Below are 10,968 nucleotides of genomic sequence, written 5' to 3'. Positions count from 1 at the left end.
TACATCTGCAGCATGAAGGACATAGCTGAGCAGTTGGACACCGAGAGATGCTTCCTTGATTTCAGCAGGCTTTGAATCTCCTGATAAAATGAGACGTCGTTCATCTCCACCAGACAGTGGAAGATGTTGATGCTTCTGTCAGGAGAGATTCTATCAGTGTTCATCTCCTTCAGGTTGGTGATGATTCTCTGGATGGTTTCTGGACGGTTCTCTGTCTGACCCAGCAGATCTTCTAAAAGTCTCTGGTTGGACTCCACAGTGAGACCATGAAGGAAGCGGACAAACAGGTCCAGGTGGCCATTTTCACTGCTGAGGGATTTCTCCATGACTTTCTTCATTAACTCATCTAGAGATGTTTCATTGTATTTTTCTCCCAGGAACGTCTTGATGACCTCTGACCTCCTGCTGGTGAAGCAGTGGAGCATGTAGACGGCAGCCAGAAACTCCTGGATGCTCAGATGAACAAAGCAGTAGACTGATTTCTGGAAGATCACACTCTCTCTTTTGAAGATCTCTGTACAAACTCCTGAGTAAACTGAGGCCTCTGTGACATCCAGACCACACTGCTCCAGGTCTTCTTGGTAGAACATGATGTTTCCTTTCTCCAGATGTTCAAATGCCAGCCTCCCCAGCTTCAGAAGAACTTCCCTGTCAGCCTCCATCAGTTTCTGTGGATTTGTCTCATGTCCTCCATGGTATTTGTTGTTCTTCCTCCTTGTCTGGAGCAGCAGGAAGTGTGAGTACATATCAGTCATGGTCTTGGGCAGCTCTCTTCTCTGCTCTGAGGTCAACATGTTCTCCAGAACCGTAGCAGAGATCCAGCAGAAGACTGGGATTCCACACATGATGTGGAGAGGTTTTGATTTCTTGATGTGGGAGATGATTCTGCTGAACAGCTCTTCTTCACTGTACCTCCTCCTGAAGTACTCCTCCTTCTGGGCGTCGGTGAAGCCTCGTACTTCTGTTACCCTGGAAACACATGAAGGAGGGATCTGATTGGCTGCTGCAGGTCTGGTAGTTATCCAGATGAGTGCCGAGGGAAGCAGATTCCCCTTGATGAGGTTTGTCAGCAGAACGTCAACTGATGACTTCTGTGTGACGTCAGAAACCAGCTGACTGTTGTTGAAGTCCAGTGAAAGTCTGTTTTCATCCAGGCCATCAAAGATGAAGAGCAGTTTGCATTTAGCCAGCTGCTCTGCTGGGAACTTCTGGAGTGTTGGATGGAAAACATGGAGCAGAGAGAGAAGACTATGCTGCTCACCTCTGATCAAGTTCAGCTCCCTGAACGAAAGCAGAACCACCACACTGACATCTTGGTTCTCCGAGCCGTCGGCCCAATCCAGAGTGAACTTCTGCACTGAGAAGGTTTTTCCAACACCAGCAATGCCATTGGTCAGAACCACTCTGATGGCTCCATGTTGGTCAGGGAAGGATTTAAAGATGTCATGGCACCTGATTGCAGAGTCATGGCGCTTCTTGGAAACTCTCTCCAGTTGCTTCATGACATGCTGGTTAACGTCTTCACTCTGTCCCTCTGTGATGTAGAGATCAGTGTAGATCCTGTTCAGGAGAGTTCTACTTCCTGTTTCATCATTTCCTTCAGTCACACATTGACATTTACTTCTCAGACTGATCTTATGTTTCTCTAGAACCTCCTGTAGACCAATATCTGTTGAAACACAGAAGATAACTATAGTAAAAAAACATGATATAGTGGTAAAGTTAGAACAAAGCCATCTGAAACACTGAATGCAGCAGCTTTAAGCAACATCAACTCTTCTGCATCATGTCCTCATTTTACCATTTCTACTTGGCTTTATCCAAAAAACAACTACAACAAAAAAGGCACAGACAGAACAGTGTTTCCTCCCATCATTTTCCAGCCTTAATGAAAGAAATCTGGAGAAAACCTCGAACCTGCCAGAGAAACAGCTCATTTAATTGGTAGTTTTCACATTTAGAATGGCTTTTCTCAAAGACGTGGATCTGGTTCCACCGAAACGATAGGAGAAAGTTCTGATTGGAGGTATTCAGTCTCACCTGGACCACAGCTGCTCTGATTCGCTGTTAACAATCTAGCTCGTGTTCTGGGTTGTTTCCCACACTGAGGGCAGGAAGAGGGTCCAGATGGAGCACACTGGTCCCAGTAGGACCTAATGCATTGTCTGCAGAACCAGTGTCCACAGCTGGTAGAGACCGGATTTATCAGAACATTCTGACACAAAGCACAGCAAGACGGCTGCTCCTCCTCACCAACGCTGCTCCTCTTCCTCCTCCTGTAAAGACATTTCTTAATCAGTGAAATATTTCACTAATAACAGACTGAAGCTGAAGATGTTCATGAAGGTTCACCACAAACAAACGACCAGAAACTGGGCCAGAACAGAATCTCAGAACATTGATGATCTCTGATTTGAAGTTCTTCATTGAATTATATCTGATATCATAATTTATACCAATATTCCCAGTCTGGAAGATGATGGGCTTCACTGCTTGAGTGTGTTTACAGACAATCTGAATCGTTGCTTTTTACATTCTTGGTTGTTTTTGATTTTATGCAACAATTTAATTGTTATGGAAGTAATTGTCAACAATTAATTCAGTCAGACCTTCATTCAAACTCTACTGATTTACTGACCAACATCCTTCATGACTAACTTTAAATTAATATGTAAGAAAATTAAGTCACTGTTTACACAAACACTGAGATCAAATAGTTAATATAATTTATATTATATCTCTATAGACCAGGGGTGGCAATCCTGGTCCTCGAGGGCCGGTGTCCTAAGACTCTTAAATGTCTCCCTGGTCCAACACACTTAAATCCAAAACTGAATCACCTCCTCGGTGCAGTCAGGTTCTCCTGAGTCCTGCTAATGACCTCATTATTTGACTCAGGTGTGTTGAAGTAGAGAAACATCTAAAAGTTGCAGGAGACCGGCCCTCAAGGCCTGGAGTTGCCCATACCTAATCTAGTCACATAAATCAGTTAGAAATTGGTTTCTTACTTTCTGTCTGAGGGTCCAGGTTTATTACTGAAGTGTAGAGGTTCATCTTTGGACCAGTCACTCCTCATAGATGGACTGATGGATCCTGGAGGTTCTGTTCTGTCCTCCTTTATATCCTGATCTTCCATCTTCTGGACTTCAGTGAGCCTGAGAAAGAAACCAGAACCAGTCAGTCCAGTGATCCAGGTCCAGTAAGTGTCCTGTGAAGCAGAAAGTTGGTTCCCATCTTGAGTTCAGAGGATCAGAGTGAATAAAGGAGTCAACATTTCCTATGAGCTAGTGAACTTCATAGGAATAAAAACATTGTAACATCCCTTTACAGTCATGCAGCCTCTTGTACTACAACACACACTTTCCGCTCGCTCACACACACACACACGCACACACACGCACGCATGCACGCGCACACTCACAAAATAAGCAGTGGGAGAAGTTATGAGGATTATTACTTCCACGTTGTTGATGGCGGTGTTGGAGAAAAACAAAAATTATCTAGAAACACTCTGAACCTGCTAAAGCCTCGACAAGCATCTTAAAGCTCGTTGAGGTGATGATGCGTTCAGTGGATCTGAACGTATCATGACTCTATTGTAGCTCCGTATGGAGGGAGTCAGTGTGCAGAAGGTTCTGAGGGAGCAGCAGCTCAGGTCGGGTCCACAGCTCTCCTCCAGACAGAACCGGGTCCAGCTGGGATCTCAGCAACATGTCAGCCTCTGTGGTCATGTGGAGGGGTGAAAGTAAGGGGGTACAGTAGGGTACTGCATACCCCTAAAAGATTTAGCGGGGGTAGGCAGTACCTGCAAGAGATGGGAGCGGCTGTCTGCTGTAAAAAATCAAAGGGTTCACTGTGCAGCCATGACTTATTAGTTTTTCAAGAACAATCTAAAACACGACTTAATCAGTTAATAAATAGTTGTTTTTTTCCCAATTCATATTGTTTCTCAACTGTTCGTGCTTTGCTAGAGCAGTGGTGCGATACGTTGATCTCGGCATCAGGTGACAAACTGAACGCCGCCAGGAGGCTGAGATCAGCACATCCTCCTCTGACTCATCAAAACGTTCGTAACTTTATTAAATAACCAAAAAAATAAAAAAGAAAAAAAAGCTGCTTTCAGGGACAAAGCATCCAGCTGAGGTACCAGCTGGACCCACTGCAATGAATTATGGGTAAACAGCTGCTTCAGTGAGGGGGAGGAAGCCCCTCCTCATTCAGCGAGGCCTAAAAAATATTTAGTCAACTGATCAGACTCGGAATTAAAATTCAATATAAAGAGGCACATTATGCAACTTTTTTAATGTGGTGGAATGTAGTTTGTGACCTAAAACGTTTTTAAATTATTTATTTTATTATTATTATTGCCCATCTAAAACAGGGGTGTCCAAAGTCAGTCCTCGAGGGCCGGCATCCTGCATGTTTTAGTTCTCTCCCTAGTGGTAGTAATAACCTCCTCAGCAAATCAATGTTCTTCTTAGGCCTCTAATGAGCCATCGTTTGATGCAGGTGTGTAAAACCAGGGAGAAAACTAAAACATGCAGGATGCCGGCCCTCGAGGACCGACTTTGGGGACCACTGACCTAAAAGGTATAGTTATTCTAGTTTATTTGCAGTTTTGCAGCGGCACTTGGAGAGACAAAGTGTTTCTTCCTGCTGCAAGGAGCAACAAGGGGAAAACCTGGAAAAAGACCAAACTCAGTAAGAATGAAAAGAGAAATTCTGTGGACTGTCTCTGCTCCAAAGAAAAGAGAAACATCAGTTTCTGATGAACCCCAGGCAGATGAGAGATGGAGTGATGTGTTTCACTTTCTGCTGACTTCAACAAGCAGAGAAACTAGTTTAAAACTGTTTCTGTTCTGGTTTTTAGATTAAAACACCAAAGAATACACAGAGAGAGCCCCTGCAGCAAGAACACTGATGTACTGTAAAAAGTTACATCAAGTTCTCAGTTTATTTACGTTAAATTTGAAAAGTTCATTATTGCACACTCTACACAAACGGATCAGCTTCAAATACTGGTGCTGCTGTCATGCCAGAGCCATACCACTTTATTCTAAAGCTAATGAAATACAATATTGCAGCTGACCAAAGTGTTGTACAAAAACAAAGAACAACAGTAAAGCAACTGTAAGAAAATAGAAATCAAAACATCACCAATTCAAGCAAGTAGGAATGCAGCATTAAGACAGGAATGTTAGCTCACTCTGGGTTAAAAGCCAGAGAAAAAAAAAATTTTTTAAACGACCTTTAAAAAGTTGCACAATAGAGTTGATCATTCACCAAGTCAACTGCGCAGCAACTAAGCTGTGTTTCTATGATTTGTGCATTGTTTCTCTCATTATTCCTTAAAGGTTCATAATGTAAACTCTCTTAACATCTCAAGCCATCTCACCTTTCTAGATTGGGCCTTTAATAAAGTAAACAGAGCGCTGATATGGAGATCACACCGTATGAGAGACGAGGGATCCAGACCGAGGTGGCCGAGGCCCCGGGAAGCCTCGGAGGGTTTATCGGTCAAAAAGGCTCCAGAGAGCCGAGAGAGACACGGAGGGACCCGGAGCGGCAACACTTACCTCTGTTAACAAGTCAACATGTTATTTCCACCCTGCGCTCAAAATGGAGGCTGACTTGAAGAAAAATATCAAAGTTAGTTTCAGTTTCTTTTTCACAGAAAGTCACGTGACTTGTGTTTTCTTCAGCGTCCAGAATCAAAGTTTGATTCATTTGTATAAATATTAACAGTTCAGTTTGAGTTTACAAAGTGAAATAAAACTAGAATAAAGATAGAAAACTTTCAGTATTTCTGTTTTGCTGTTACTGAAGAAGATTTGAAGCTGAGCAACTTTTTTCATTGATTCAGCAGAACTAACAGGTTTTTGATAGTGGATTATGAGCGCTCATTGCCCTCTGGTGGCAATCCTACTGCGCAAAAACGGTTTATAACAAGTTCAACATCAGTCTAAGTAATCTGGTGGTCAAAGAGCATCACAAATACTCTAATCAGTCATTTGATAAATTGCTGCTTTCTCCATGTTTCCACTGATATTTTAACCTTTTTAGTTTTGCTGATGAGCTCCAAGATAGAAAGACTCGTTCATCACATTAATCTTTAAATCTGTCCACAGATTATCTTGGTTTATAGCAATTAGACCAAGATAATCACATCTAAACCAATTAGCTTTAATGCTAATTAGCTTTAATGCTAATTAGCTGTAATACTAATTAGTTTAGATGTAATTTTACATAACATATGGCTTTCTGATGCACCATGCAACAACAGCAAGCGAAAACATATTACATGTAATTCACATGTAACATGTTAGTGTTTTTGTCTTTGACATTTACAAATTTAATTTAAATAAAGAGTCTCATTTATTGTGCAGGTCCTTCAATGACGAAGACTTCAGCAGGGACCACATTGAGCCCACCAGAGCTGAGGTTGCATTTGGATACAATTTATTAACTGAGATTTTCCAGGCTGGAGACATTTATATTAAGATTAAAATAAGTAAGACACCAATAACAACATAGTTCAGCTTAAGGCAAGCTTTAATTTTTCTTCCATACTTTACTGCTTTAAATTTTTACTTATCAAAAGCAATTTAAAATATCTCACCACGCTGCTAATATTTCTTTGTTTTAACAGAAAGAGTCTGTAAAGAAAAAACTTGTCAACGTCTTGATGGGTTTGACAGAATTCAACTTTAAGGAGATTCTGTGGCACTTGCAGAACTTGCAGGCTACTCAACAATTAAAAAGGTAAAAGTCCAGAATGCTGAGAAATGGGACATTGTGGATTTAATTGTGGGCCATTATGGATCTGAAGGAGCTCTGGATGCGACGAAGGCAGTTTTACAGTTCATGAACATGAACGATCTGGCAGGAGAAATGTAAATACTGAGCTTTGATTGAGCTACATTCGCTCATTGTTGCTCCTTCCAGCAGAAGGCTGAACATTTTACTGAAGTCTTCAAGAAAATGTAAAAACAGATTTATTCTTTCTCGATTTGGCAGAACACAATGAAAACATCAAATAGACATGAAATAGTTATCTGTACCATGATGAATTTAAAGTTGTTCTCCACCGTGTAAAAAAATATCATTTTGAGCCCTGAGAAATAAAAACTACACACAAGGACAAAAAATGTTGGCATCCCTCAGTTAATGACTGAAAAACCCACAATGGGCAGTGATATAATTGAAACTAGCTAAAGTAGAAATAAATAAAAATATTCCAAAAATTAACCAAGATGGATGCCAGGGTGGTAAAACATGCGACCCATAAACGGAGGCCCAAGTCCCAGACGTGACTGTCACAGGTTTGAGTCCCGATTAACTTTATCACATGTCATCTCTCTCCCTCATAACCCACGTTCGTGTCTGACGACTGTTAAATAAAGGCCACCAGAGCTGGGAAAACTTTTAATAAAAAAAAATTTAATTAGAAAAATCTGACATTGCTTTTGAAGTGTAACAGAATTATTTGTAAACAAATAGATGAAACAAGCCTGGACAAAAATGATGGTGCCTCTAGAAAAGTTTGAATATAGTTTGATTATTAGATAGTAAACTAAGGTGCGTCCTTTACTAGAAATGGAGGAGTTTTCAAGTTCATATTCAGTCAACCGGCTTAAATAAACAGTGACAAGTAGTTCCTGTACCAAACATACTAAAATACAATGCCAAAGCTTCAAGGCACATGATGCCATGTTTTATCACATTATAGTAACTGTTACCTCAGGTTGTTATAAAAATGCTTTATATATCAAGAAGTAACCCAAAAGAAATTTAAGGCCTTCAAATTGGGCCTGTGTCTCCTTAAGAAGCTCTTTCTGAAACTGTCTCCAGGAAGTCATCACTACATGCTTCTCCTCATGCTGTTTACTGCTGTTCTCATGAGCGCTGCAGTGAGGAGAAGCTCCTGTGAGCTCAGCAGATGACCAGCTCCATCTGAGGTTTGCTAGTTGCTGCTGCAGCAGAGGCTGAAGTAGACAGGAAAAGATGCAGCTAAGGAGCAGATTTAGAAGAACACAGAAAAGCTGCAGAATTTAAGAACTGTGAGCTGAACTGAACTGAACAAAGGAAAGACGTTCAAATACATGCTGAGAGTGGAAATCCTTCATTAAGGTGAAGATATTACAGATTTCAAAATAAAATAAAATAAAATAATTCAAAAGCTTGAGGGCAGGTCTCACTTCACATCCCTTTTTACTCCGTTATGCAGTAATCCCGTCTTTCCACCTGAGACTGTGAGCAACAAAATGTATCTCTGCTCTTTCTGATTTAATGTACGGACCAAACCTGATGTCCTTTGATCAGTTAATTACCAAACATCCACAGACATGACGTCTTTCGGTATTTATAGATGAGGGACCAGATTTTAAAGAACACAATGATGCTCAACAACCAAAATGTCTCTGATTGTGAAAATCAATAATTTAAGCCAAAACTTAAAAGCTCTATTAAGACTTGTTATAGTTTATTAAAAGAACTGGGGATTATGAAGCTGATTTTCTTAAAGGAGACACGAGAAAAAGAGCTATGGAGATCAGTAATGAGGCTTGGAATGAAGCTTGGGAAAATACTAAATATCTGAGTATTTGTAAAAAGTTAAAGGCTATTCAACTTAAAATCCTACATTATGCCCATAAATCTCCCCATTTAAGTCACCAATTTAATCCAGACCTTTCTCCGCTTTGCCCCAAACGTAAAATAAAGACGGGTTTTCTAAGTCAGTCTTTGGTCCTGTAGGAAAATTCAACAATCCTGGTTGAGTATAAAAGAAGAGCTGGACAAGATTTTTTCCATTAGCACTGAATGTAACCCAGTATGTTACTGGGAGCGACGAACAACAGCCTTAAGAAGAACTGTGGAAAACAACAGGATGCTGACATCCATCCAAAACACAGTTTCAATGGACTGTCCTTGAACGTGTCGTCTGACTTTCTAACTAGTAAATCACACAATACAGAAACATGTTTGATGATATTTGGGAACTTTTTATGCTGCATGTTGGTTTGGATATTTCTGCTATTGTTTTTCATGGGGCCTTAAATAATATATTGCAATAATGTCTCTTCTATCATATGTGTGAAGGTTCATAACATTTTATTAATTTTGATCCAGGGTAATATTGATGCTCTTATTGTTGTGGTATTTTGTTCTGCTTTTGTTTTTTCTTTTCCTTTGTATCAGAACATGGAAATAACAAATAAATATGTTGGGGAAAAAGAAAATAAAAATGAGACACTGTGGATAACACTGGTGCTGATCAAAACATTAGAATGTCATGAAAATGTTGATTTAAATCAGTAATTCCATTCAAAATGTATATATTATATTAATTTGTTACACACAGACTGATGTGTTTCAAATGGTTTTTTTTCTTTAAATATTGATGATTATTGACAACTAATGAAAACTCCAAATATCAGAAAATTAGACTCCTGGAGGATATTGATAGATAGTTGAGTGGAGGGAAAAAGTGCCTTCTTAAAGTGATGCGGAGTTTATTTAGTTTGCTCCGTTGTTTTAGTGTAGAGATACATGCATCAGGATTCTTGGTTTTCTTTAGAGTCAAAGGCGGATAAAGTTCTGGTCCAGATGGATCTGAAGTCTGGTTCTGAGCAGAGCTACTAGTTACATTTACTCTGTTACTTTTACTCCAGTAATATTTTGTAAAAATGTACTTTTACTAGTATTTTTACTATGCTGTACTTTTCTTGAATACTTTTATTTTGAAGTATTTTTCCTCTGACTTCAGTAAATTTTCTGGCTCCTCGACTCGCTGAGAAAAACTTCACTGAATGAAGAACAAACTTGTTTTAGACTAAAATTCACCAGACCTGCAGTTTCTGCTACAATTTATACATTTTATTTTGAAATAAACTGATTAATAAATAGATTTACCTAATTTTGTTCTTCTTAAAATATGTTATTTATATGAATTATTTTCATTTAGTCTTTAAAATACCAAATTTTCCTCCAAACTTTATATTTTGATGTAATTTATAAATATTAATTGATGTTTTGATAGTGGCTCAGAACATGAGAAGCTTTTTCACCAAATCCTTTTTTCCTCTAGTAATTTTTCAGATGCTCCTTTTTCCTTTTCCTTCAGTGAACCATGCTGAGGTTCTGCTGCTCTGGACCACATTTGGTCTCAGTTTTATCCTCCGTTGTCTCTGCAGCTGGAAGGACTCAGTAGTTTTTCCTTCCAGAAGAGTTGAACCCTGAATCGTCTCCTGTCATGAAGTCGCTGCACAGCCAGTTAAAATGCTGCTTCTGATGGCGTCCAGGATGAGTCGGACCCGTTTGATTGGCCCAGAGGAGGAGCAGAGCGACTGATGCTGCAGCACCTGGTGTCTGATTGGCTGAAGGAGATCGCTCCATCGTTTGCTCTTTATTCTCTCTCTTTCTCAACCATCTGCTGAATCCAGTATGAAAATGAATCAGAGAGAAAAAAGATCAACTTTCCAGTTGAATCCAGTTCAGATCAAAACTCCATGAAGTCTCTAAATGGAGCCCAGTTTGAATCGGATCTTTATTGATCCAAAGAGACAAACAATATCAGACACTAAATGACAGACATGAGAAAATAAACAGGAGGAAAATCTTGGAGGTCAGAGGTCATCATCAGGATCCAGTCAGAGTCTCTTTAGACTCAAACTGCTGCAGCTTCAACCTCTGAGGATCAGCAGGACACAGAGACCATTCTCTACAGAGATCAGATCCTGCAGAGAGAAGAAGGAAGGAGAGATCAGATGAGTGAGTGTTTCCAGCCTCTCCAGCAGCAGTCAGTGACGCAGCACATCCAGTAGATGGTTTCCAGGCTGCAGTCAGACTGATCTCAGAGCTGTGACTAAGATGAACCTGATCAGTTGTTTCCTGTTGAACTGAGAGAACAAGCAGATCTGAGATCAGATCTGCTGCTGCCACAGTTTGATGAATGAGGACCACTGTCTC

The 10,968-nt window shown here is 40.1% G+C and overlaps 1 protein-coding gene and 1 long non-coding RNA gene across 2 annotated transcripts in view; both read right to left on the bottom strand.

Annotated features, from left to right (window-relative positions):
* LOC103132813 (protein NLRC3-like) overlaps window positions 1–5,824 on the bottom strand; it is a gene marked incomplete at its 3' end in the record, with an annotated part of 8,977 nt that extends 3,153 nt beyond the window's left edge. Inside the window, exons 1-4 of the mRNA XM_007544597.2 lie at window positions 5,577–5,824; window positions 3,009–3,155; window positions 2,041–2,276; window positions 4–1,669 (exon numbers count right to left, since the gene is read on the bottom strand). Coding sequence (XP_007544659.1) covers window positions 4–1,669; window positions 2,041–2,276; window positions 3,009–3,136 — 2,030 coding nt within the window. The remainder of the gene's footprint in view (window positions 1–3; window positions 1,670–2,040; window positions 2,277–3,008; window positions 3,156–5,576) is intronic.
* A 4,703-nt stretch (window positions 5,825–10,527) lies between these two features.
* The window catches only part of LOC103132812 (uncharacterized), a 1,040-nt gene continuing 599 nt past the window's right edge, over window positions 10,528–10,968 (bottom strand). The window contains exon 2 of the long non-coding RNA XR_475635.2: window positions 10,528–10,736. This is a non-coding gene — a long non-coding RNA (uncharacterized LOC103132812). The remainder of the gene's footprint in view (window positions 10,737–10,968) is intronic.

Source organism: Poecilia formosa, unplaced genomic scaffold (assembly GCF_000485575.1).
Source record: "Poecilia formosa unplaced genomic scaffold, Poecilia_formosa-5.1.2 Scaffold1341, whole genome shotgun sequence".
NCBI lineage: Eukaryota > Metazoa > Chordata > Actinopteri > Cyprinodontiformes > Poeciliidae > Poecilia > Poecilia formosa.
The sequence above is the reverse complement of the archived record's forward strand: the minus strand, read 5'-3'. Positions and strand labels throughout refer to the sequence as shown.